At 31.2% G+C, this 24,251-nt stretch overlaps 3 protein-coding genes across 4 annotated transcripts in view; 2 read left to right on the top strand and 1 right to left on the bottom strand.

Moving 5' to 3' along the window:
- Positions 1–5,271, top strand: part of LOC108751990 — a 28,511-nt gene extending 23,240 nt beyond the window's left edge. Inside the window, exons 2-7 of the mRNA XM_018492519.1 lie at positions 1,216–2,093; positions 2,319–2,634; positions 2,836–3,422; positions 3,746–4,178; positions 4,448–4,624; positions 4,716–5,271. Of these exons, the coding sequence (XP_018348021.1) occupies positions 1,218–2,093; positions 2,319–2,634; positions 2,836–3,422; positions 3,746–4,178; positions 4,448–4,624; positions 4,716–4,999 (2,673 nt within the window). The 5' untranslated portion in view covers positions 1,216–1,217 and the 3' untranslated portion in view covers positions 5,000–5,271. The remainder of the gene's footprint in view (positions 1–1,215; positions 2,094–2,318; positions 2,635–2,835; positions 3,423–3,745; positions 4,179–4,447; positions 4,625–4,715) is intronic.
- The window catches only part of LOC108751987 (rab3 GTPase-activating protein catalytic subunit), a 40,414-nt gene extending 29,380 nt beyond the window's left edge, over positions 1–11,034 (bottom strand). The window contains exons 1-7 of one of the 2 annotated variants that reach the window (XM_018492515.1): positions 10,982–11,034; positions 10,573–10,799; positions 10,063–10,345; positions 9,860–9,996; positions 9,544–9,757; positions 8,708–9,116; positions 7,941–8,152 (exon numbers count right to left, since the gene is read on the bottom strand). In XM_018492515.1, the coding sequence (XP_018348017.1) occupies positions 7,941–8,152; positions 8,708–9,116; positions 9,544–9,757; positions 9,860–9,996; positions 10,063–10,345; positions 10,573–10,768 (1,451 nt within the window). In that variant the 5' untranslated portion in view covers positions 10,769–10,799; positions 10,982–11,034. Of the gene's footprint in view, positions 1–7,940; positions 8,153–8,707; positions 9,117–9,543; positions 9,758–9,859; positions 9,997–10,062; positions 10,346–10,572; positions 10,800–10,981 lie in introns of those variants that run through there. The other variant, XM_018492516.1, reaches the window with a different exon arrangement.
- An 11,053-nt stretch (positions 11,035–22,087) lies between these two features.
- Positions 22,088–24,012, top strand: LOC108751944 (39S ribosomal protein L15, mitochondrial). Its single transcript, XM_018492441.1, has 5 exons — positions 22,088–22,314; positions 22,600–22,751; positions 22,828–22,993; positions 23,411–23,570; positions 23,663–24,012. The coding sequence occupies exons 1-5, from the start codon at positions 22,210–22,212 to the stop codon at positions 23,962–23,964; spliced, it is 885 nt and encodes a 294-aa protein (XP_018347943.1). The 5' UTR covers positions 22,088–22,209; the 3' UTR covers positions 23,965–24,012.
- The last annotated feature ends 239 nt before the right edge of the window (positions 24,013–24,251 follow it).

Below are 24,251 nucleotides of genomic sequence, written 5' to 3'. Positions count from 1 at the left end.
TTTAACTGTAAAGCAAATTTACAAAAATTGAGATCGTTTAAATAACGAACAGAACCTATGCATTTAAATGCATCCTAAATGTTTCCTTAATATTGATTGTAATACGTGGCGATTTCACTTTCTCTGTCTTCGCCTGCAGTCCTATAATTATTCATCGCATTTGGCAAATTCGTCGCTTTAATAGATGGTTGCATTCACTTGTATATGGGGAGAAATGGATCATTCTCGTCGTTACCGTAACGAAGCCATGTACGGCATAATGAACTCACAGTACTTTTCAAGAAATTCAATTACTCTGCACAATCTGATGATTGTATATACATATAATTTAGGAAAGAATGCTTATGACTATACTTAAGAAGAAGGCGGAAGATTTTTCGATAAACGCCATGAATTTTCACCGGCGCGACGTAAGATTAATAAAATGTAATTAAAAAAAAAAAGCCAATTTACATAACGAATCGTATACTTCAATCGTTTCATTGATATCCGCAAGAGAGGAGTGTCAAATAGTACGAAAATGTTTAACAAAAATGGCCGGATATTTCGCGTTCGTGAAACAACCTGTCCATGAAGGGAAGCGCGAAAGGCATCATATTATAAAAAGCGACATAATTGCGAGAATGCACAGGCGTTGCGACATGTGTTTCGAAATCACGCGTATACCCACGTGTACCCAAAGGAATTGGCGCTTTCTCAATAAGATGATGCGTTCCCTAAGTTACAACACAACAATGACATCCATGATATTCGAAGAATCTCAGAGTGCAACTAGCGTAACAGCAATTAAATTATCATCATTCTATAAAATGTTATATCAACGTTTATTCTATTAATTTTCAGAATTTATGTTCTTAATTCCATTATATTTTTTCATATCTTGAAGTCAATAAGCTTTTTTGTTGTATATATTCTGCAAATATTTTCGTATATTATACAATACAACACATTATATGAAAAACGACACTGAATCTAAGATATTGCATTTTTATCTATTTAAGAATCATTTGTTTTATTCTTTCGTATTTTTTATAAACAAAAATTATTTTAAAAATTATAAACAAAATAATTGTCATTACAATTTATACTTTTTATAAAATTTTTTATATTAACTTAACCATCTATTTGTCTATTTTCTGCAAAAGGGAATTTAACAAGTCTATACAATAAACTTTTTTATTATTGTTTAAATTGTTTTTATTTCTTCATTTTCAGACATGCAAATTTCGAAGGAGTTATTGCTGTTGCTAGCGGGAACGTTTGTCGTTGCGGCGACGACATCCGTCTGTCCGTGGTCACAATATACGACGAATCTCGACAGCTCATGCATCTGCGATTATAATCTAGCTGGCGAGCTCTCGGTGCAGTGCGATATTGTCAATTATGAACAACTACTGTCGGCGATGCGTCGTTACGCCACTAAAACGTCAATTGATCTATTTTATATCACTAACAGTACAATCGGTGTTTTGAGGAACAACTCATTTGCCACTTTAAGGATCAACAATATACAGCTATCTGGATGTAGTATCAAGAGCATCGAGCCAGAGACTTTCAAGGGTCAGGAGAATCATCTAAAGAGTTTGAATCTTAGAGATAATGAACTTACGGAAATCCCCGGTATCAACTTGAAAACCCTGAAGAATCTCACTGTGCTCGATCTCTCGATGAATAAGATTACCAAAGTCAATGACAATGCCTTCGCTGGCACCAAACTAATCACGTTGAAACTTTCCGACAACGAGGTCACTCTCGTCCCGGGATCGTTTCGCGGCTTGGAGAAAACCCTGAAAAATCTCAATCTCAAAGGCACGCGGCAGAAGAAAGTGCCGGAAGCTCTCAGAGGACTGAAGACTCTGGCCTTCCTTGATCTGTCACAGAACAGTATACGCGAACTTCCCGGCACATCCGGTACCAAAGCTTTCGAGGGTCTTGATTCCCTCACAGGATTAAACCTCGAGAGAAATCTAATCCAGAATATCGGTCCAGATGCGTTCTTCGGCATCAAAAACACTTTAACCTCTCTCAGCCTATTGAACAATCTCATTCCAGATTTCCCTACGGCGGCTATCAATAGCGTCCACGATCTTAGAGTAAGTAATAATTATAGAAAAAAATAGTAGACTGTCAAGTTTAAGGACAAATACGCAGAAAAACATTTCTCGTAACTATTCAACTTAACTTCTATCGGAATATCTTGTTAAGTTCCTTAAAAAATTAATGTAATTTTGTTCGACTGACTATTTCGCAATGACTATTTCTTTTTGACGATTAATCAAGCCGCATTATCTTCTATGAAATAAATTGATTCCTTTAAGGTGTTGGATATTGGATTTAATCTAATCACCGAACTACCGGTCAACGCCTTTCAAGGAAACCCGTCGATCACGCTGTTAGCGATCGACGGTAATCCGTTGTCCACGGTCCCAGAAGAAGCACTCGCCCAACTAAATAGTACCCTGCGCGGCTTAAGTCTGGGCGGACGATTCCTCGTCTGCGATTGCCGCTTACGCTGGATCATTGAATGGATCAAGACGCGAGACCTACAGGTCACCAGTCGTGAACGCAAGCCACAATTTTGTGGCAGTCCTCAGCGATTGCAAGAAAAGAGTATTTATAACATCAATCCCGAAGGTAAATCCTATGCTCATCGACAGATTTCCTCAAGCTTAGAAATTTTAATTTTTTTCTTGAAATCATAATATTAATTTTTTTAACTTTAATATATTAGCGTTAATTAAAAAAAATAATTACTTAGAGTAAGAGTAATCTGTTTTAGAACTTTCAAATTCAATAATATTGGAATAAAAGGAAAATAAAATTTAATTGTTATAGAAATGAATTGTGAGCGACCGTCGGAAATAATCGGAATCGGAACGGTGGAGAGCGTAGACACAAGAGAACCGACGGAGGCGGTAGCTGGGGATACTGGTATCCATCTACCGACTGTACGATCCACAATTTCTACCACTGAACTAGTCACTAGCACGACACAGCCTACGACCACAGTGATAGTGTCGTCAACAACGACTGAGCAGAGGAGAACGACATCGTCGGTACCATCCTCGACCTATATTCCAACAACCCGACCGACTGCTGCGCGAACTGGAAACGTTGTAGTCGTGAGGACCACTTTGTCACCATCAAAACAATCGCAAGAACATGTGCAACAGCATCATCCGCCGAGGCCACCGTTGGTCCTGGGTTCGCCGTTGTATAAATCGAAATCGAACGAGAAGGACATCATTGTAAAAGATGTGTTGAGACAGGATAACGCGGTTATTATATATTGGGACACGGAGGCAACTAACATTCTAGGTTTCAGAGTAATCTATCGTCTGTTCGGGGATAATAGTTTTAAACAAGCACCACCGCTCGAGGCTAGCGAACGAGAATTCAGAATCAAGAATGTGCCTTCCCAGGTAAAAAGATGTCTTTTACAAAAAATTTCCTGAGCAGAAATTGAATCAGTGTTCGATTAGGACCCCTACCAGATTATCCCTAATCTTAATAGGGACTATATCAAGAATGTAACACAATAATCTGACAGAACCGAAAGATCAGGTTCTTAATATAGAACTTATTCACTCCTATTCAGATCCTAATTGGGATCCTAATTATATCAGGCAGTTCTTGTCAGGAGCGCTTGATTGGGTATCCTAATCGCGCATGCCTGATCGAATTTCTACTCGGGTTTCTTTACATTAAAAATTTCGATAATTCATATGACATTAATCAATTGTAGGAATGCATCGTAGTTTGCGTAATCTCGCTGGAGGAAATCAACATTACACCGGCAAATGTACCGCATAATCAGTGTCGTGAAGTCAGAACGGAAAATTCGCCCACCTCGAACATGGACAAGATCACAATTGCCGCGAGCGCGGCTATCTGTGCCACGATTATCGTCGCGGTGATTATTTTCGTGGTCGCAAATCGACGCCGTGCTCGTAAGCTGCATACCCTGCACAACATCGATCAAACAAAGATGGGCGGCCCAATCGCCGGTCTTCCGGTCAATTGTTGCTCGAATGTGGGTCCGACACCCAGCCCCGGTGGACCTCTGTCGTCAATGGCTACTCTAAATGCCTACAACGCCCAGAAAGAGTGGGACCAGGTGTCGGCCTATAGCAACAGAAGCATTCCGCGACCGAGGATTTTCTCTATTGATCGACAAGGTAAATTGTTATCTCTTTATCATTTATAATATTTGACATCCATAAAGTTTATCACCTTGTTTATGTTTCAGGTAATTTTATTTTAAAATCTTAAAATGAGTCATTAGTTATATTTGTTGAGTCTTAAGATATAAAGACTTTTCAAAGATTTGTATCATTACATCTTTGAAAAATATGTATAAAGATACTGGAAGGACAAATACTTATAAAAATAAAAAAATATATTTTTGTCTTGTAGCAAACATAAAGAAAAATAAAATGAATTTTAGGATCGATAACCAGGGCATCCTGTATCGATGACGTGCGTTCTCAGACCGGACACTATAGCAGCAAAATATCTGCCCGATCAATCGCTGATGGTCAATCTCAGCATAGCTTCTCCAACAATTCCACGCGGTACTTTTCCAACACTGCGTTAACTTCCAATCTCGTCAACACAAGACCAGGTTAGTTACCTGCATGTGTTCAGTGAAATTTATATATAATTTATGAGCTTTACTCGTCTAATCTTCTGCATTGTTTCTTGCATTTATTCAGAATTACGACAATCGCGCCAGTCGCTGGCGGCCGCCTCGGACCGGATGTCGCGGTCGAATTTTAGCAGCAATCACCTGCCTCCACACTCGTCAGCCCGGCGGCAGCGACCACGATCGCGTAACCGCAATCTCGAGTCAAATCCGCCGCGACCTGGCAGCCGATACAGCCTAGCCGATTCCACGCACACTCTCAACAACTACGATGAAAATAATTGGACCGATCATGACATGGATATTTATATGGCTCGTAACCCCACCACGAGGAGCGGTCTCGTGCCGCTCTAAATATCTGTGGCTTCTATGTCTCGTCGTTCATTATTGCTCAAGCGTATTCAATAGGGATATCCAATTTCAATCTGAAAGGAATCCTAAAGTTGTCTGTTTTACCGATTATTTCCCAAATAAGTATTCTTCTAACTGCCTTTACATACAGATTCAAAAATCCTTTACCACAATTAAAATATAAACGGAAATGTAGTCCAAACTGATCAACTTTATGCCAAAAACAAAAAAAAAGTTGGAAAATTATAGTTTTTTTTTTGTTATCGGCTTTTAGCATCGATTTGTAACAATATTTGTTTATATAGAATAAACTAGGATTATGGCTATACGGAAAAGATGGCCATAGATTGTAATTTCTTCAATAACTGCTAAATAGAACATTTTTATAATCATTCTAAAAGCCTACAACCATCTTCCTCGTATAGCTATGTTATTCGAGTTTACTCCACAAGTTTTATACTTTGTATAAAACAGTCTTGGTATGAACTAGGAATTACATGACAAACAATGTTGAGTACTTAGAATTAGACTTAGATACTTAATGTAGTTAACATGAAAGATTAGTTAGAAAAAGACTCCGCTCTTATGAAAATTGGATTTCGGTAGAATTGGCTGAAAATTTAATATGTTGCAGATCTCGTCGTCTTGATAAAAAATCTTCATAGACACAGTCCCCTATAATTGACTGACTCCAGTGAGAAATGAGAATTGACATCGATTTCATTGTCATTTCTCATACAAAGCATCGTTTTTCACAACTGGCTAATGCAACAATATTTTATTTTCAACGAATACGATGCATTCCTATTCCATTAATTGCACATTTTTTCTATGCATATTTTTAAATAAAAAGCTATAAAGATAATATTGACTTAAAGTTGATAACCTGATTTTAGAGATTTAAGGCAACGTCGTGTTGCTTCATATTATTTAAATCAGGATTGATAATTGAGTTTATTATGTATATATATTTACTTTAATTTAACACGGTGTTAACTTAAATTTCTAAAATCAGCTTATCGACCTCAAGTCAATATTGTTTTTATAGTTTTTTATTTAAAAATACATATATAAAAAATGTGCAAATAATGAAGTAGTACATCATACTCGTTGAAAATATTGAAGATATTGTGATAATTAGCCAGTTTTAAAAAGTAGCGCCTCGTAGATGTCAAACGATCAGTTATAAAGGGTTATGCCCATGGAGACTTTTCACTAAAATAACAAGATCTACAACATATCAAATATTTCAAATTTTCAGCAAATTTTCATCGAAATCCAACATTTACAAGAATTGTGCGAGGTCTTTTGTATGAGTGCGTGCGATTTATTTAATAGTGTACTAATTTAGTAGTGTATACTGTATAGTGATGTGTCAATGATAAATCGTATGTATGTAAGTCCTACTGAATCAGTAAAACAGACGACTTCAGGATCTCCTTAACGGATCTTAAAGTAGGACATACATACAATTTCATATCAGATTGAACTCAATAATTTTCGTAGAACAATATCGTGTATATTATTATACTTTTATAATTTGGAAATCCTTCTCCAGAATTAAAATATACGCATTAATACGAGTCTGCAGCTTGGAATTTTCGAGAAAACAAAAATTTTCGAAATTAAGAGATCTTTACCCTTTTTTAATTCAATATCTTGAGCTTATCTGTTATCAAGTCATGATAACATTTGCTTCATATAAAAGCTCTGCAATCTATACTTACGAAATTGGAGACTACAGACTAGTAAAAATTACACGAAAAAAATAACGTAGAATTCTTAGAATTAGACTTGGACCTAATCGACAACGTGCTCTTTGTTTCCTGTTTTTTGCTTTTTATCACTTTTTACTTCTTGCCTTTTCGCCTCTTACCCAGTTTTTCATTTTCTGACTCGAAATAAAAGTTGATAAACTTCGGAAGAGACAATAAACACTTGAAAAAAAATGCGATTGTTGATAAAACGGTCGTAAAGAAGAAAAAAGGCACGAAGTAAAAAGCAAGAAAGCAAAAAACACTGCAGATTGGGCTTTAGACGACTAATTGAATCGTTTTACGAAAATTTATGTATATGTGTGCGTGCAACATTAATAGTATGTAAAAATAGTAATAGTATGTAAAAATGTGTTGATGTGTCGCATTTTATCGATAAAACAGCGATTTCATCGGTTCGAGCTTAACTTTAGGATCCCCTTAATAGATTGTTTTCGTTCGCAGCGCGTTTTTAAATCTAGACAATCTTTCTAAATCTAGACAATTGCTCTGATCGAAGAAGAGCTAAGTTCCAATTCCCTTTTTTGGAAAATGTTCATCGCGATGATAGTAATATATCGTAGAACTTTATATAAAATATTGAAAATATGTTCAATATGACAGGAAAATGGAATTTAACATGCTTCAAAATTTATTTAATTCCAATCATAACGTTAAGGCGACAGGCATTACTATGTAATGCTGTCAAATGCGTGCAATCAGTACTGCGAATGTTAAAATTGCGAGTGTTACAGAAGCGCCTTAGATGTACATCCCCGTGTAACTCTAAGTAATTTTAAGTAACAATATTTTTAATTATAAAATTATTGAAACGATTGAGTCGAGAATGTTTTTCCAGACAATTCAAGTGCACGCACTTCCAAATGTTTACTTTTGCACGGCGAACTTCGCGATTATATTATCCAAAGACTGCAATCAAAGTGTTTATCTCTAGAAAAAGCTATCGCGACCAAGTGAACTGATATATTGTGAAAAAGACACTTCTAATCGCTTTGAATGAGAAGTATAACGAGAAATGTCATGAGAGACTTGACAGTTTTCTCTATCGACTTTATCTTATTTTATAACATATGTATTCGCACGTGTGTCTACATGCGCATACATTAATAATAAAGACGATTCGTCGTCCAACGTACTGACAAATAAAGAGATTACTACTCAGTACTTACCCAGGTATCAGGATATTCTTTTCCCATCGGAATCTGATCTCCTGCACGAACTCATGCCAGAGTTGGGCCAAAGCGGTTGCGCCCCCGAGATTGTGAGTGCAGTGTGCCGCAACGACCGATAGACGCCACACCAAGCTGTCCATCGTGCAAGTTTTTACACCCTTCCACTGATCATCTTCCACAATCGGGACAATATCGTTGTAAGGGAACTTCTGCAAGGATTTTGAATCTATGATTATTAATTACGTCTTTCATAAAAGAAATCAAAATTGTCAATTTTATTTTTATTTTTACAACATTCGAGATATTTTCACATTTTGAAAAGATTTCTGATATTATATAAAAAGAGAGAAAATTAATCAGTTGATAATCTTTTATACTTTAAAAGTAACAATTAGTAAATTAAATAAATTAAGAGCTTAATCTACTATCTTTATTAATTATACATTTATAACAATTAAATTAAAGTACTTTTTTACTTTTGGCTTGGACATGTTTGGTCCCTTTTATATATAAATAAAAGAGAGATTTTTGAATGAAATTTAAGTAAACAATATTTAAAAAATTGACAGAGAAATATTCAACATAATTAAGCGAAGAAGGCTATATTCGGTCTTGACCTCATAATAATAATAGCTTAATAATATTTTGTGTAAATTTCCAGTTTAAACCAATACGTAATTATTTGTCAGTCTTAAAAAACAATTTTAAATTGAAACTGGAGTATGTAACATCACAAATTAAATTGATAAATAACTTAAGCTTACCGAGTTTTCATCTGCATCCGGAAAAAGAAAGTAAAGTATAGGTAGCAGTATCTCTTCTGAGATTGGACCCTCAATGTTTTTATTCTTCTTCGTATTCGCTCTACCTACAACTGCCGAAATTGTAGGTATTCTGGATTCGGTGAGCACACTGAAGGCCGAACTTAACATCTGTTCGTCATCGTGAATGTAAGATGCGTTTTCACCCAATAGTTCTACCATAGTTTTCTGATTGTTACATAGATGCAGAAAGTCACTCATATATTCGCCAAGTAAACAAGCTGGCAAAGCTACCATTTTCACTTGCAACGACCATTCAGGAGCGAGTTGTGGTTCGAGATCCGAATATCCTTCGCTGTCCACTACCACATTATCTGACATTTGCGGCCATGTGACAAATAGGTGAAGTTCCCTAAAAATATATAAAATAAATAATAAGAAATATGTATACATATAGTGTATTTTAATGTGAATAATATACATAGTATATATTATCGTCAAAAGCATAACATAATAAAAAAATAATTTTTTTCATAATTTTATATTAAAAAAACTTGCTGAAGTTAATTAATATATCATTTTTTAAATAAAATATTCGTTATAAAATTGATTCTGAGATTTACAACTCTAATTCTACGCTCCTATTAAAAAAAGAATTAGAGTTGCTGATCTCAGAAGCAACTTCACGAAATAATTTCAACGTTTTATAAAAAAATAATTCACGTTTTATAAAAAAATGATATATTAATTAACTTACAGTAAATTCTTTTTATATGAGAAAAAAAAATATTTTTTTTATTGTATTATGTTCCTGACAATAATATATTCCATCTAAATACCTGACGGGGTCAAAAGTTGCTCCAAAAGGAAGTTTACCCAATTCTGCCACACCTAATGTTTCTCCTTGCATGAAATCAAAATCCGGAGGTTCTTGCGTCCACGTGCTATTAGTCCAGTCTTTTAATAAATAAGAAAATCTAGCAGATACCATTACGGAGTCAATCTTTACACCACAGCCTTCTCCGATCTTCTGCTTGAAAAGAGTAAGTAAACCTATAAATAATATCTGTTTATAAAATAATTTTCACTTTTTATGAAGATTAAAAATAAATGTTATTTAAAAATGAATTAAATAAAAATGTAAATAATACTTGCCAGTAAGGTATCTGCAATGTGGTGGAACTTTCTTTAAATGTACCATGTCAAGATTTACACAAGTTCCTTTACCAGCACAGCATCCAAGATACATTTTCTGCCAAAGTTCTTGTATCTGCACTAGTATCGGTATATAACTAAAATAGATAAGAAAAAAGATTGTAAATTAGAAATACAATACAATCGTGTGGCAAATTACTTACCAATTTGCATTGTTAGCAGCAATTGTTAGCGAACTGAGTACAATCTTAATTCGAGTTTCATCAGTTAAACTTGCTTTTCGAGCTGGTATCAAAACAAGAAACTCTCTAACACCGTAATAACGAGCTATTTCCATACAATTATCATTGAGCTTTACAAAATCATTCGATATGTCCAAAGCATCCTTTTGACATTGTATCCATTCTTCTTCGTTTTCTTCTTTTGCTGCATCTTCATTTTCACTTTCCTTTTCTAGCTTATAATGTTTCAGCAAAAATTCTACATCTGAATCATACATAGTCAAATAATAAAAAATTAAACGCATAATGTTTCATACAAATAAAAAAAGTTATAAACGTTATAAATACATATATGATTATTTGACATACACAAATTATGCTCATGCTTTCTTATTAAAAATATTTCTACTACTAAAAATCTTCCCTTAAAAAGACTTTTGCAGATATCTGTAATATTTTAAACAATATATTATCAAACTATTAAACACGAACCTGCAAAGTTTAGCTTCTCCGAGGTCTCATGCCACTGACAGTTGATGAAATCACCTGGTTTGAGGGAGTTCGTAACCTTCATATGTGGCAGCTTCCATTCGTGTATAAGCTCTTCGATTCGCGCGATAAATACTTCCCATTCGGAGACAGTAGTAAAATCGTGATGATAAAAGTCTTCGATCTCTACGTGATGCATTTTCGACAGTGCAACTTTCAATCATTCCAATCTGAGATGACAATCATGGTAAAAGAAAGTATACACATTCCGAAGTAAAATAGTGGGAGTTTAGCCAATCAGACGTTAGTGACAAGGCGAAAAACAAGCAACTGGCGCAATGTCATTTATTCAAATCGTCAAAGTAGTTGACGAAAATTAGTTCTATTAATTTATATTAATATTATATATTACATTTTTATATTATGATTTTCTTGTGTCAGCGTATTTACTCATCAACCTTGGGTAAATTTTCGCAGAGAGAAACCTGAGAGAGGCCATGCTGGCCTTTTTTCTATTAAGTCGAAATTGCTCGTACACTACCGCCAGTACATCTATTTTCAGTTTGAGAATTACGTGACTACATACATTTTCTGACACTATCGATAAAATCGTATCGTCGAAAATAGATGTGGTTCATCTCTGTACTAAATCCTCAGGACAGAAGAGTGTCGACTATTCATAAGAGAGATAGTTTAATGGGTCTTTGAATGAAAAAAATTTTAATTTCGCACCTCCGATATGTGTAAATAAAAGTTGTTGAATTTTAAGGGTTAAAAAAACTTTTTCTGACTTTTTCTTATTAAATATTTTATATAGGTTTTTTTTGTTAAGTTAAAATGCGATGATTCGTATTATGTATTTATCACGATTACATTTCAGAAAGAAATGTGAAGAGCGGCATGCGGCACACCTACCTGCCTGTACGAGCCTCGGGAATGGAATAACTGCGCGGTAACTACGCGTCGCTTCGTGCCACCCCGTACTATCCTCTCCTCAAGGTCGCGCGCCAACCGTCTAACTGTCGAAATAATATCGAATATTACGAATAAGTAAAATGATATATTCTTTATAATTTTAATATTCTAGTGTTCTTCGATCAATAGACTTTATTGTTTTATATAGACGGTTTCTGCTTTATTTCTTAGATTCTTTACGCATTCACGCAGCTCATGAATATCTTAGTTTAATTGTGTTACAATAAGTGATTATCAGTTTATAATAACCCGGAAAAAAATATTATATATAGTATACACATATGAATATATTTTGTACATAATTATATATAATTATATGTAATTGACATTTTTCCCGGAAACTTTATGTTATACAAAATCCGTGTAATGTATACAATATTTTTAATAAAAGAAAGATTGATGCCTTGCTATTCTTTTATAATATTTAAATTACTGATTTCTATCATTCACGTTTTATTCCAAGACATAAGTTATTTAGTATTTATTATTTTAAATAAGTTTTCCGAATCTATTTTATATTTTTTATTTTAAATAAGTTATAACAATTATTTTACCGAGCCATGATCGGCATTATATGAAAGTTTAAAGAATTTCTGAAACACAGAATAATTTGCAGCAACAATAGTGTCATAAATTAATGTTTTTATTAAAAAATTAAATAATGATTAACAAGATATTTAACTAAAGCTGTATTGAGCGCAAATTATTTTGCAATATTAAGAAATTTGCATACATCTTTATAAATGATGTATAAAATATTATCAATCTTTGTTTAAGTATGAATCATTTAAAATATTTTTTTATTTTTTAAAGCATAGTGCAAATTGAAACATAATGTACCGTTAGAATATCAAAAACACTTCACACACGCGAATAATTATCAATTACGTTTGTAAAAAGAACCGCGCAAATAAGATAGGATTAAACTAGTGCCAGAGATGCTACAAAGCAAAGCGCGAAATGTACAACGATATCAATTTGTCAAAATCGTGTAAAATACAAATAATTGAATAAACCGTAAATATTTTTTATACATATTAGTTAGGTATCCAAACGGCGCAAGGGGTGAGGGATAGGAGTGGGGGGCAGCAAGGAGTGGGGGAGCGTGCCGCACGACGCAGTGGTTGACTACGTCATCACTTCGGCATTCGCTCGACGACTTTGCGAGCGAGATATACGTAGTATAAAGCGTTCCGCGTGTCGTATTAAATCACGAAAATTAAATATCTACGAACGCAAGTTGATCAATGCTCATAATTTGCGACTCGTGAACATGTTGTGGCGCCTGCCATTCGTATATAGTTATATTGTCACACGCTCTAAATAAGCGTCGAAATATATGATAGTTTAGAAATTAGGAATTGTCACATTTAGATCGGTACTCTTTAATAGTCGTGAATGATAGTACGTCAATGGCTTTACATATCAGTCTCCATTTTCAGATCGAAAGCGTACGATGCATAAATTTAGATTTATTAAATCACGGAATTACAATTCAAAAGTAACAAAAAGCTAAAGTGCGTCAATCTTTTGTTAAAAATATTGCGTATACTGTGCGGATTTCATGTAACAAAAATTTATTACAAAGTAAACGCTTATTGTAACACAATTTTAAATATCTAAGATATAGATGAGTTGTGTGCGTACGAATCCAAGAAATAAAGCAAAGGTCGTGTAATAAAGTCTATATTTATCGAAGAATTTTAAAAATGTAACGACTAGATTATTTTACTGATTTTGTAATATGCGTTGATATTTCGACAGTTAGAAGATGATCGGCAACCTTGGGGATTGTTTTGGCGCGGAAGGGCGGGCGAGTGACGCGTTATGTTTATGCAAAGTTACCACGTACTACTACGCAGACATTTTATTATCAAAGCTCGTACAGGTAGGTAGCCGTGTCGCGTGTCGCTCTTCTTCACATTTCTTTTTGAAACGTAATCGCGACAAATGCTAAATAATATGAAACATTGTATTTTACTGAATACTAAAAGTATATGATTATTAGCTCGCACGATTAATTATTCATAAAAGAATTGAGACGACAATCATATATCACATAACAGATATTTCGTACGATTCATTCATTTGGAATCAAAACGCGATGGAAAAATAGAATTTATTACTATTTCACAATAATTACGGACGACAATTATTTTTGTTTAATATAACATTTTTGTGTGTCTCACTTGAGTATAACTCGATTATTCTTCGAACGGTATTACGCGAGTTATAAAAAAAGTTACGTTAATATAAGTACTCTTATGCAAATAACGCAATTCCTGTTTTCACAATTAATATAGTTTTTGTAATTAATATTTAATTAATTTTGTGCACGTTTCGTTATACGATCCGTATAAAAAACGTAACTATGCAATTATTTGTCGGTGATAAAAGAAATATTTCTCTTTTCTATTAATTTCTAGCTTATAGACTGTAATCATATCTTACAGACATCGTAATAAGAGATTCAGCTCTTATATTATTACATTTTTCAGATGATAATTTCCCTCTTACGGGTACACCTTGACGTGGTAAGAGGGCTCAGTACCTAGAGGATATATACGAAAAGAATGATTTTTCTCAAGTTTTTAAAAGTTTTCGGATTTATCCGAATGATATATCTAGATAAATTTTTAGATATTGAATAAAATCGTTCTCTTCGTGTAAAAATCCAATGACGGGGAAGCTAACGTACCCTCGTCCGTCGATTTAATTGAAAGTGAACGAATCGCAGCCGGTTCGTCGCGTCGCGCGTTTGCTTCGGGAGTGCCGTTCAAGTTATCGGACTTAAGTTACAGTCCACGCGCGATTATAGCACTATTATTCGCGAGTGTTTTACGCGAGTGTCCTGTGCGAGAGAATATCAACCATATTCTGAGAGGAGGAGGAGGTCTGGGAGAGGCATCGAGCACCGGCGGAGCAACCTTGCGGTAAATATTTTTTGCTTATGTAAAATCAATATTTTTCTTCTATTTATTTTTGAGTCGGTTTATTTTACAATAATTTAAAAATGATAATTGGAAAAAGGATTATTTTAAAATTTTATACGAATTTTTAAGATCTGTTTTAAAAAAATGTATAATTATTTTATAAATATATCTAACTCAAAGATGCATTACAAAAATCGATGCTTATAAAAATTATATATTTTGAAATTTATATGATTATTTTAAGAGAATTTTGCGTTTTTTTTTTAAATATTGTTTGTATTCTTTCTAGTTTGTTATAATTTGAATTTTATATTTTTTTGTTACAGAATCATCGTAGCGACGTTGCAGATATAACTCCGCTGTTGCGCGTCGGATTGGTGAGTGTCGAATTAATGTTTTTATTGAGGTAACGGATGTATGGTAATTTTATCTATATATTATATATCTATAAATGCATATATGCATTGACTTAATAAAAATATACGGATAAATATATGTGTAGCATTCCATACATCCGTTGTCTTAAAATGAATAAGTTAGAACAGATTAGGATAAACTTAATCCTGGATAACTTCTTATTATTGAATATATTATTGCAATATATAATTGCATATATTGTTAAATTTTTAATGTCCCGTTATACTCAGTTTGAGTTACTTCTAATTATTTCTATATGTCGCTACTACTTTTACACAATATCTCGTTAATTTAACTATTTATTATAAGAATAGAGAAAACCATTTAACTCAGAAAGATTATTCAATTTAGCTCAAATTTTGTTTATTAATTGTAAATTTATACATTAACGCGAACGCTTTGATACGAAGTAACTCAAGCTCGGTTTGATACTAACGTAAGCAATTCAAGCTCAGAAATATAATAAAAAATAGGTCGCTTCGATGGTCGTGTTTTACATAATATTAAAGTAATTAGGAAAAAATATATACAATTATATAAAATTGTATATATTTTTATATACTTTTATTCAATTATATATAAAATATTTTTTTCCGGGAAAACATCTTAACACACTTAGAAAAATAAAAAAGAATAAAATATTTGTTTTTTAAGTATATGAAATATATACTATAAAATTAAAAAATATAAAATTTATATAAAATAATTAAAGTAAATGAAATCGTTATCTATAAATATGATAACATGGAAAAGCGTTTGTTACAGTGTAACAAACAAATATTGTTGTATTAATTTTCCTGTCTATCCTATTCCTAAATATTCATTCAGGATTCAGTTTTATACAAGTTGGTGCAGAAAAGCAATATCTAAATACACATATATGTATAATGTTTACTGTTTTTTAAAAAATTCCTTCTATTGTTTTACATTTATTTGTATACATGTTACTGATAAAATAACAACGAAAATTATAATATAACGCATATAATTTATTGATCTCGCTTTTCTATAAAAGACATTATATGATTATTAATTATTATTGTTTATTTTAATGCACTGACTTTAGCCTGATCTTTTATAACTTATCCATATGTAGTAACTGGATTTTATGCCAGTTAAAGTAGTAACATGATGTAAGATCCAATATACATTTTGTTAAGAAATAGAAGAATTTTATTTTGTAATTATTTATCTTTCTTTTAAGTAACGATTATTTTTTACAAAGAATATTTTCTTGATAATAATTTTAAAATATAATTATTACAAACTTAAAAAAAAAATTTATTATTATGTACTCAAAACAAGAATTTATTTTCTTTTAAAGGATATTATAAATTGATCCAAGAAATAAACTTTTATAATAAACAGATTAAATTTGTTTTAATTTAATAAACTTGATTGAAGTATTAAACTTATCAAGATTCAGAACATATTTTGAATAAATTTAATGCTTCTGAGGAATTTATAATAGAATTACGGATATATAAACTTTTTAAATACTTATAATAAATAATTATTACTTGCGTAGTTTTTTGTATCTGTGGGGGAAAATTATCCCTTTTGGATCTTACATCATTTATTTGAATTTCTTATCTCTGCATGCTTTGAGATGAGATTCAGCAACGAATCGTTCGAATCGTTAAAAATACGTACATGGGCCTTGAATTTTTTCGGATAATAATTGATTTAATTTTCAGTTTATTTTTAAATTAATTTTGTTCTTTATATTGTAATGTTTAAGAAATTTAATTTAGTTTTATAATATTCGAAACTTTTGAAATCAAAATGTTAATGACTTAAACATTTTTTTTATTTAGATTTATTTTTAGTCCTAATATTTATAATTTTTCGAATAAAAAACGCGACATTTATTTGTAATATTAATAGAATTATTATTATTATTGATAATTATTCATATTAATATCTAGTTAATTTTATTAATATTATGGCCTCTTCACGACGCGTTCGTGTTTCGCGCATCGTACAAAAGCATAAAATCTCACGCTTATTGCCGACGATGTTAGTCGGTAGCAGTCGGCAGCAAAAAGGAGTATTTCTCCTTGTTGTCGATTTCTGGCATATGAAGCCAGAATGTTGGCCAGGAGCAACGAAAGGTGAGTTCAATCTGGCCAGAAGAAAGAAAAGTATCTAAGAGTATATGAAGTAGGTTGGTGTGTAACACTAATTTAAGTTTTTAAAAGGAACGTATACACTGAAAAAAAAATTTGTTTAACAAACTAAACACATTTAGTTATTTGCAGATTTGATTATTTTATCAAATTTTTTTAAATCGAATTTAACTATATAGTCTGCTTAACGAACTGTTCAATATTAAGCAGACTACAGTTAAATTCAATTAAATAAAATTTGTTAAATTAACCAATTTTGCAAACAACTACATGTGTGTATAGTTAGTTGAACAAATTTTTTTTCTCAGTGTATAAAGATAAACTGAATACTCGGGAGGGTAATTTGCTCGCAAATTGCGAGTTCTTATATTTTTTTCAAATGTTGCTTATTTAAAATACAAAAATAATCAATAAACAACAGGGCTAACGAGAGTCAGCGCGGATAATCAAGCGCAAGTTTTGTGGATTTTTTTAATCTACAAAACTTGCGTTTGATTATTCATATTGACTCTCATTAAGTCTGTTATTTGTTAATTTTTTTTGTATTTTAAAGATTGAAAGCCTATTTAAATAATTACTGTTTATTATTTATTATTATCGCGATTAGGTCATCCCGTTGAATTTATCAGCATGCAATAAAAGATAATTAGCCGTTAGCTGCATTCAGCAGAGAAAGCAGCTTTGCAACTGTTGTAAAATTCTTCAATATGATTGGTTTATACATTTAAATCCGTAAGGAACCAAAGCAAAAACCAATCGTTTAAAGAATTTTTTTACAACAATTGAAAAGCTACTTTCTCTGATGAATGCAGCCATTAACGTATTATTACATATATTCGCGGTGTTACGTATATACTTACGAAGTAGGTAATGTAGGTAGGAATACACGGGTGGAGATAGGTATACCTGAATAGGCATAAATAAATAAAAATGCGGGTAGGTAGGACAATAAATATGGATAGAGGTAGAACGATAAGTATAATAAATAGGTAGGAATAAACACATCACATATACATATTTGATAATTGGAAAGAAGAGATTAAATATTGAATAAAACTTTAAATTAATTTTAAGTTTTATTTAATTAGACTGTATGGGGTTAAAAGTAATATGGTAACAGTAAGTTGTAACATTTATATAAAAAACGTTATAAACAAAATATGCAAGTGTAAAGATGGAAGTTCGTAATAAATATATTATAAACTTCTATCCCTTTCTTACGCTTTTATATTTTGTTTATAACATTTTTCATATAAGTGTTACAGCTTACTCGTGTTATTTTTTATCACGGTCTCCCCTATTAGCATCTCATTGCAAATATAAAAATAAATCAAATCAATTTCAAATTTTATTGATTTTTCAGCTACACTGAAATTAAATTTTTTTGTAAAATTTTGTACCCGTCCAAATTATGTAACGCGTTAATATTGTAATTAATTTTATTGTAAATAAATGTATGCATAATAGTATTAAGTACGTATGTAATTTAAAGTTTACGTAAACTATGTCCAGATAAATGCCATCATACTTATTTTTGTAACTTGCCCAACGATTACTGATAAATTGTATATTTACTGAAATACAGATATCTGTATTAAATATCTATTCAATACAGATAGCATTTATATCTTGTCATATAGTAAACCAAATTGTTGCGTAATTGATGTAAATTATACGAAATCGACGTATACATATAATAATAAAACATACATATAATAATAAAAATTGTTCATTGACCTAATAAGTTTGATAAATATTTAATTTTCAAACTTTTTTTTAATTTGGATTTTATTTTAAATATCAAAAAGTCATTAATAATTTTAAGTAACTTTTAATTAAAAATTTGATGTTTAGAATAATCATCAATTTTGTTTCGCATTTATTAGTATGTACAAATTTATTAAATAAGTCATAAAGATTGGAATTTTGACTGAGGCAATGATTAAACAATTACTTCTTATTACATTTACATTGATAACATTACAGAATTGTAAGTATATTTTAGTGATCAATTTATTATATGTAAAGGTCTCGTTGCTGTCTCTCGAGTCAGATGGATGCTATTTTTGAAAAATACGGAAAAATAAAAATTGTTAAATTTTATATAATAAATTTTTCAGTATAAAACTATAGTTCTTTAAAATCCCGTTGTTTTATCTCGAACAGTTGGTACCCGAGAAACTTTTGTATCCATACATATAAAAAATTACAATAACGCATGTATTTTGTTATTATTAAATATATTTCTTCATAATCACTGTTCCATAAAGAAATCATTCTATCCATTTATTTTTAATAAAAGATGATTTTAATGATGTGGCAGAACATATTTTCTCACGAAATTTTAATATTATATTAAAGAATGTGATAAAAATGGTAATTGTAATTGACATGCTATCCAAATTATTACTATCATAAGTAGTCTAAAAGATTCGGGATGCACATCCTCCTGTAACAAGATTACTGGTATTTGACGAATGCTTAACTTTTCTTTACAAATGGATCTTGTGAATTTGACGTAGAATCAATATACATAGTTTACACAAGTTTACTCTCCCACTACGAAGATTGTTCTTCTTTATATCGAATACTAACTAGCGTACCACGAGCGGAGGGATTTTGATATGATGAAATTATTGAGGTAGTTAAAAATCTTGAACGCGATGAAAGTGCTGTTATAAATATATTAATAACTTTTTATCGCGATATTGTTAACCCAGCAAACGAGAATGGATTGAAATGGATTAAAATGGATTCAGATTTTTAGAAATACAGATTCAACATGAATGTTAAAATAAATTCTTTTCAATCTTGAATGCATTTTTATTTATTTATAGAAATTGCATGAAGTATATTTCTATGTTTTCCAATCTAAAAATAATATTATAATATTTTGTGTGCATCGTGAATACTGCTCAATTCAATATTCTGAATAGGAAATGCAGTTTTTCAATCCAGTTGAATTTAAAAATAATGTCGGCCATTTCTGTGCATCGTAAATACTGCTTAATTCAATATTCTGAATAGGAAATGAAGTTTTTCAATCCAGTTGAATCTAAAAATAATATCAGCCAATTCTGTGCATCGTGAATACTACTCAATTCAATATTCTAAATATGAAATGCATTTTTTCAATCTAATTGAATATAAACAGTTTTTATTTAAAAATAAACCATAAATGCTATATTTAGATTATTCAAAATTATAAGTAGGAAATTTTGTGTTTTAATTCATCTAAGTTATAAAAAGCTGTAACGTAAAAATAATTAAATTATATTCTTTTGTTTCTCTTTGATTAGAAATAATGAATGATCGATGTGAACACTCGCAAACCAAGTCGAACACAGCCCGAATATTACGCTGATCACGGCGCGCGACATCGACCAAGCGAGATTAGATTATCCGACACTTACCCAATGTTGTTTCATTGCATGTAATGTAAATTGTTTATATTTTATTATATCTGCTAAATGATGATATTTTTCTTATATCTATATTATTTCATGCACTGGTTTAACTGATTGAAGTAGAGAAATTGAAGTAGAGAATGAATAACACGTTTACGAATTGAAGAAATGCAGTGTAGCGGGTAAGTAGAAGATTCCTAATCTAGAGATCCCAGGTTCTCAAATCTCACTAAGGTGTGTTATTTTTTAATACCAATTTGAAGTAGTTAATATCAGATATAATTATTATAAATGTCTTAGGAATAAAATTTATAATCCTTAAATATGAATGTGTGTGTGTGTGTTTTTTTTCAAATATTAAACTAGTATCAGCTCGGATGTGATCCATTTCAATCCATTCAATCCATTTTTATGGATTTAAAGTACTCATTAAAAAAATTTTAATCTATTTTAATCTATTCTCGTTTACTGGGAAGTTTCATATTCGCAAATTAATAATTAATAGTTAATATGATCTAATTGTTGTTACTATTTGTTCTGCGTTTATCAATATTTTATTAAACATTGATTTAGGAAAATTTGTGTTATCATACGTATTTTCTACATTTACGTTTATAATCCCGCATTACTAAAATTTACGTTTATAATCCCGCATTACTAAAATTTAATTATGCTCCTATATTATCAATTTTATTATATTTTGAACAGCATTGATAATTGTATATTATCCAAAATAATAATTGTATTGTAAATAATTATTGTATTATAATTGTAATATCGAATTGTATAAAGGACAAAAAAGAATAAAATTAAAAAGTTATTGCAATTTCATTAGCAAAATATGATAAAATAATAGACATAAAAATAAAAAATTAATTAAAAATATACTTACCTGCAAAAACGGACTATTAAATTTATTAGTAGTTCGTTTGTTTTATGGGTGAGTATACTTACAAAGAAAAGAGGACCGCCGATAAAATTGGTGGGGGTGGTGGAGGGCCTCTATAGCTCGTTTTTGCTAAATTATATTGCTTAAATTGACAATATATGTTTAGAAGAGATTGAATTTATATTAAAAGTTTCTATAATTGCTAGTAATTACAGAGACTTTGACATATACTAGTAATTATGTTTGGTAAAAACGAGCTGAAAATTTGCATAAAGAAATATAATTTCGTAATTTTATAGGATATTATAAGATAAATATAATATTTTATACAAGAAAATTCACTAAATTAATTTGTTTGAATTTCCAATTTCGTTTATTAAAATTCAATAACTTTTATTTACATATGTAGGAGGTGCAAAATTAAAATTTTTTCATTCAAGGATTCATTAAAAATCTCCTATGGATAGTCGGCACGCTTCTATCCTGAGGATTTTTTTAGTACAGAGACGAACTACATCTACTTTCGACGATACGATTTTATCGATAGTGTCAGAAAATGTATGTAGTCACGTTTCCAAACTGAAAATGGATATATTGGTGGTAGTGTACAGGCAATTTCGACGGTAACAGGAAATGGCCTCTCTCAGGTTTTTCTCTGATTTTCGTCTTTACAAGGACTCGGAGGTAATTGAAGAACGCTGACATTATCGACAATTTGATATAAATTTATGATGATTTGCTGCACGATACGCGACGTGGCGCGACGATACGTAGTTTTTTTAGGTTGGAATTTGTCGATGCTTCAAAATAGACGCATTATATTTATTAAATTTTATTATAAAAAAATTGTTTATCTAAGAATTGATTAACAACTAATTATTGATACCGACATGGCTGGAAAGCAAGGAAAAGATTTGGCGTTGTCTATGCTAAGAGTATTACCTAGACTTTCAATTGGGAACATCCGAGATAATCCTGGTTCAAGAAAATCACCGGTAAGATATAATCAGAACATAACACGAAAGATACAATGGGCCAGTTTTTTTTATTTATCGATTAATCAATCGCATTATGCGCATTATGCAGCTTTTGTGGAACAAATTTGCGCAAAGTGGGATAGATCAATTGATGAATTAAAAACCTCACTCTATGTAGCTTATAAAAGTAAATAAATGTAATATGTAAATGTGTATAATGTTTTGTAATATTGTATAATTATAATATTTATAATATAATATTTATAATTTTATTTTAATTTCCCTTGTTATTTTTATGCATAGAAACGTGGTAGAGGTCAACATGGAGGTAATAAACATGGTGCTGGAAATAAAGGCTCTGGCCAAAGACAGAATTACATGCGTGTGGGTTACGAAACTGGAAATACTCCATTTTACTTACGATTCGGCAAAGAACCATACTATAAGGGACATCAGTAAGTTTGATAAATTTACATATTTTGTAAAATTACAAAATATGTTGAATGCCTAATAAAAACACCTATATTTTAGCTTGAGACGAGAATATCCTCCGCTTTCTTTAAAAACACTGCAGCTGTATATTGACACAAATCGACTAGATATCAGTAAACCAATTGATCTTACATCATTGATAAACACTGGTCTATATAACATAGAGGTGCATTGGAAACATGCTGGAGTTCATTTGACAGACGAGGTAATGTCCTGTGAATTTAAGATTTAGAGCTTTTAACAATTAATATATAATAGCTTATAAATTTTTATAAATGTTATAATTATATTACAAAATATTAGTTAATAAATCATAAAAAATTAATCACATTGCAGTACTAGTGCCAAATTAACAATTTAACTGTTAATCAACAAGTTGTATGAATTTTATTAACACTTTTGTAAGCTGATACATTGTATTCATATTATGTTCTGATTATATCTTACCAGAAATTTTCTTGAACCAGGATTATCTCAGATGTGATTTAAAGCTTTTATTTTTAATTTTTAAATTATACTGTAGATTATACATACTATAGTTTGTATTGTAATATATATAGCGCATAATTGCATATAATTATTCTATACAGAGATAATATTAATATGAAAATTGTGTTTCAAGGGTGCACATCATTTTGAAGCCAAAGTAAATATAGAGGTGCAGTGGGCCAGTGAACCTGTAATCGCTGCAATTGAAAGAAATGGCGGTGTAATTACAACTGCCTACTACGACATGAACTGCCTTCATGCTATATGCAATACAAAACACTTCTTTAGTAGAGGTAATTTTAAACATCTTTTATTGTTGAAAAATAATCCTATACATTAAGCCTAAGATTTATTTTACGTAATTCCTCTCTTTTATAATATATAGGTGAACCAATACCACGTAGGCTTTTACCGCCGACAGATTGCTTAGAATATTATTCCAGCGCCAGTACGAGAGGGTATTTGGCCGATCCTGAGAAGATTTCTCAGGAACGGCTGGTACTGGCGCAAAAGTATGGTTACGAGTTACCAAAAATTGAGGAGGATCCTGATTACGAGATGTTGTGCGAGCGTAAGGATCCGCGGCAATTGTTTTATGGTCTGGAACCAGGTTGGGTGGTCAATCTTAAGGATAAAGTCATACTGAAACCGAAAGCCGAGTATTTGAAGGAATTTTATGCGAGTTAAAAATGAAGATGTATAATAATGTGAAATAAATTAGATACAATAAACTTATGAGACGATCATATTTTATTATTAAAATGCGACCAAATATCACACATAATTAATTGCTTAGGTAAAGCAAATTGATAACAACATAAAATAATTTTATACGAGTAGTGCCTGTAATTACGAGTTATTTTTTTATAGAGTATGTGTTTAAAAAAATCATGTAAATTTTACATGCTGATTTGGGGGTAAAAAACCGGTTCAACATATTCCTTTAAAAGGTTTGATCTCATGGCATATTTTTA

The sequence above is a fragment of the Trachymyrmex septentrionalis genome, unplaced genomic scaffold (assembly GCF_001594115.1).
Source record: "Trachymyrmex septentrionalis isolate Tsep2-gDNA-1 unplaced genomic scaffold, Tsep1.0 scaffold53, whole genome shotgun sequence".
Lineage (NCBI taxonomy): Eukaryota > Metazoa > Arthropoda > Insecta > Hymenoptera > Formicidae > Trachymyrmex > Trachymyrmex septentrionalis.
This window is presented reverse-complemented; position numbering and strand designations above follow the sequence as displayed.

Coding starts and splice junctions, on each gene's coding strand:
- LOC108751944 (XM_018492441.1), top strand. CDS start 22,210: ATGGCTGGAAAGCAAGGAAAAGATTTGGCGTTGTCTATGCTAAGAGTA. Junction 22,752..22,827: donor CCATACTATAAGGGACATCA/GTAAGTTTGATA, acceptor CCTATATTTTAG/CTTGAGACGAGAATATCCTC. Junction 23,571..23,662: donor AAAACACTTCTTTAGTAGAG/GTAATTTTAAAC, acceptor TATAATATATAG/GTGAACCAATACCACGTAGG.